General features: G+C 40.6%; 1 protein-coding gene across 1 annotated transcript; it reads right to left on the bottom strand.

The window, feature by feature from the left end:
- Window positions 1-1,166: 1,166 nt before the first annotated feature.
- Window positions 1,167-2,911, bottom strand: LOC109008777 (protein BIG GRAIN 1-like B). Its single transcript, XM_018988998.2, has one exon. The coding sequence runs from the start codon at window positions 2,568-2,570 to the stop codon at window positions 1,212-1,214; it is 1,359 nt and encodes a 452-aa protein (XP_018844543.2). The 5' UTR covers window positions 2,571-2,911; the 3' UTR covers window positions 1,167-1,211.
- Window positions 2,912-3,133: the final 222 nt, after the last annotated feature.

Genomic DNA, 3,133 nt, shown 5'->3' with positions numbered 1-3,133 from the left:
ACTTTACCAGTATCTGTTACATTAAATCCCAAACAACCCATAAGATTAAAAAATTAAAAATTAAAATATTAAAAAAAAAAAAAGAAATTAATAAACCAACAAAGTAACGAGAATAGGACTTCCGAAGATCGAAGAAACTCTAATCCAATGCAGGAGTTTTATGTCTGTGAACAGATAAATTTGTTGAAGCTGTTATGATGTTAAAGGTTAAAGGTTTAATCAAATTAGTATCCAACAGTCTTAAAATTTTTGTATTAATGATTGAGGGTTTTTAACAATTGGTATTAGACCGAGAATCACATCTTGAGTTCAAATGTTAAGTTATTGAATATTAATAGATAAGTGAAACCGTTAAAAGAGAAAATGGTAACTATCGGGTCAATGTCGATAAAGTGGGTCACCGTAGACGTCAGATTAAAAAAATGTGATAGAATGTTATGATTTTAAAAATTAAAGATTTAATCAAATTAATATCTAATAGTCTTTAAAATTTGTAGATCAATAATTGGGTCGTCTTTAAAGAATCACTTAGCCAATGCCATACCAAGAGATTCAAATTTGTATGACTTTAAACAGTTCGATGAGAGGGAGGGGACTCTTACTTTTGGAGGGATGGGCACCAAACTAATGATTGTTTTTGTTTATTTTTTTGGTTTTTTGGGGATTGTTGGAATGGGGATGATGCTAACGCAATGTTCAAGTAAGCGGGCCAACGCTACACCAATTCCAGAGAAAGAGAACAAAAGCAAAAGCTTTGATCTTCACTTTCTCTATTCCCATGGGCGAAGATCTGCCTTTCCCTTTACCATCAAACCCGTGTCTCTCGTTCTCATTTTGCTTGTGATGTCGATCTCGAATCTTTGATTTTCCTCCTCTTTCTTTCTTTCTCTCTTGCTTTCTTTCCTACCTCACCTGTCAAACTGTAGTTACTGTACTGTCAGTATCTACCTAAGAGTTAGATCATGATCAAGAACTAACGCATCCCCACATCATTCTTTTCAGAAAAATCAAACTTCCAATCTGCTTTTTTTCTCCTCTCAAAAAATGCAGCGTTCACAAACAATATATGTACAGACAGACAAAAGGGAATATAATTGACCGTTACGCATTTTCTGAACGTTCTTGAGAATCAATCCGCCAATCAAACTGATATAAAAACGAAAAGATAAGAAAATATATCATAATTTATGCTCTGTATTATATGATTGGAATTACATTGTCAGGCCATTAGCAATGGCTCGATTAGTATCAACACGAGTAGTTTCGTACACTGGAAGCTCTTCACGATACCTACTGTTACCCGTTACGGCGAGGTGATCCAGCTCGAAAAGATCTGAGCTTGAACAACTCGTGGCATCATCATCATCATCTTCATACGCGTCCTTCTGATATTTTTTGCCGCGAAAGTCTCTCATAATAACCTCATTCTTCCTCTGATTCTGATGATAATCTCTCAGAAACTCTCTGGCCGCCTCTTCCACCCGGCGGGTTTTCTCAATGACTTGGAATTTGAGATCTTCTTCAATCTTTCTACTCGATGATGATTGTCCCATTTTCCGCGGAGTTGGCACCGACGACACCAGCATTGGACTGGAGCCCTCTTCTTCGTACAAGCATTTCTGCCCGCATGGTCGACAATCTTCGTCGACAATTACACTTACTGGGCAGAATCGGACAGTTCTTTTAACCCCATTGCGTAGCTTTTCTCTGGAAGAAGGCGAGTTTTTGCTTAGACATGATCTTGAAAAAGAAGACGCGGATGAACAAGTTGACGCTTGCACCGACTTGGATTTCCTCTCCGCGTGAGTTGCATCGTCGTAGCTTCCAGTTGACAAGCTCTTCGTTTTCTTTGTATTCCCTGTTGTGAAAAGAGAATTGAGGAAATTCGCAAGGCGACCACCTGGGGAAATCGGCTGTTTCACTTTCTTTAGATTGGAGTAAATCTTCAGAGCCCTGGATTTTGACTTGATCATAGCCTCTTCGTGTCTTGAAGTCTCCTCTGTCGCAGAAACATAATGACCGTCATCGAACAATGGCAAAGCTCTATGCTTTCTGTCGGTTTTCTCCGGTCGAGCCGAGACACTGGTCCTTATCGGCTTCGGCCTGGTAGGTCCGAAGCACGAGGATCTTGATTTCAAACCGGACATGGAATCGGTATCAGAGGATGAGAATCCTCCTGAACTAGAATCTGAAGAGCTTGAGGTGGAGCTGAAGAACAGAACATCCTGGTCAACATCATGCTCCGGGTGTGATTTTCTCTCCAGTTTTGTCAAGTAATGTCTCCTTTGAGTGACAACCTTCTCGCTGACCTTCTTATCGATCCATTCCTCGATCAAAGAGGCTCGGCGATGACTCCCAGTCTCTTTGCCTTCCAGTGTTCTGTTGCTTTTCCCACAACCTCTGCTCTGTTTCTTCCCCATTGTTTCCCTGTAGAATTTCAATTCGTCAGTCCCTTTGTCGCCTTCATCAATGGAACGGTAAATCTCATCGAGAAGACGTGTAGAGAAGGATGGATTTTTCCTATCACGATCATATCCATCTTCCCTCAGTGTCTTCTCCCAACGATGCATGTTTTTTGTACACAAAATCTGAAGGAATTCAATTTAACAAAGGGGGACAGAGAGAATGAAAATGATGAAACGAAGAGAGTGACTAACGAGAAGTTTAAGTCTAAAGAATGTTCATCAGTTAATGTCTGCTCAGGTAGAACCAAAAGCTGGAACAAAAGCTGACGAAATTCATGCGAAAGAAACAGGAAACGAAAAAGTGAGCATCATTGAAGCATACAAACTTTCTTTTTCTCTCTGAAATTTTCTGGGTTTTCAGAATTGGAAGAAAGAAAATATGAACAAACAGAGGTATTGATGCTTGTCTTTCAGAGAGAGAGAGAGAGAGAGAGAGAGCAATGAGAGCAAAATGGCACGCCTCGAAGATGGAGGGGAACAGGGAGTGAGAGAGAGACTTTATAAAGGTGTCCACGCGCGTGCATGTCCATCCGAATAGGGGGTGGGGGGAGAGCCAATGCCAGGTTGGCATTTTGGTGACGTGGGAAGGTGAGCTTACCCTTTTGGGTGATGAGGAAATGGCGCTGTTATTCCCTATGATGTTTCACCCTTCTCCTTCCAAAATTCGA

The sequence above is a fragment of the Juglans regia genome, chromosome 6 (genome assembly GCF_001411555.2).
Source record: "Juglans regia cultivar Chandler chromosome 6, Walnut 2.0, whole genome shotgun sequence".
NCBI classification, from domain to species: Eukaryota; Viridiplantae; Streptophyta; class Magnoliopsida; order Fagales; family Juglandaceae; genus Juglans; species Juglans regia.
This window is presented reverse-complemented; position numbering and strand designations above follow the sequence as displayed.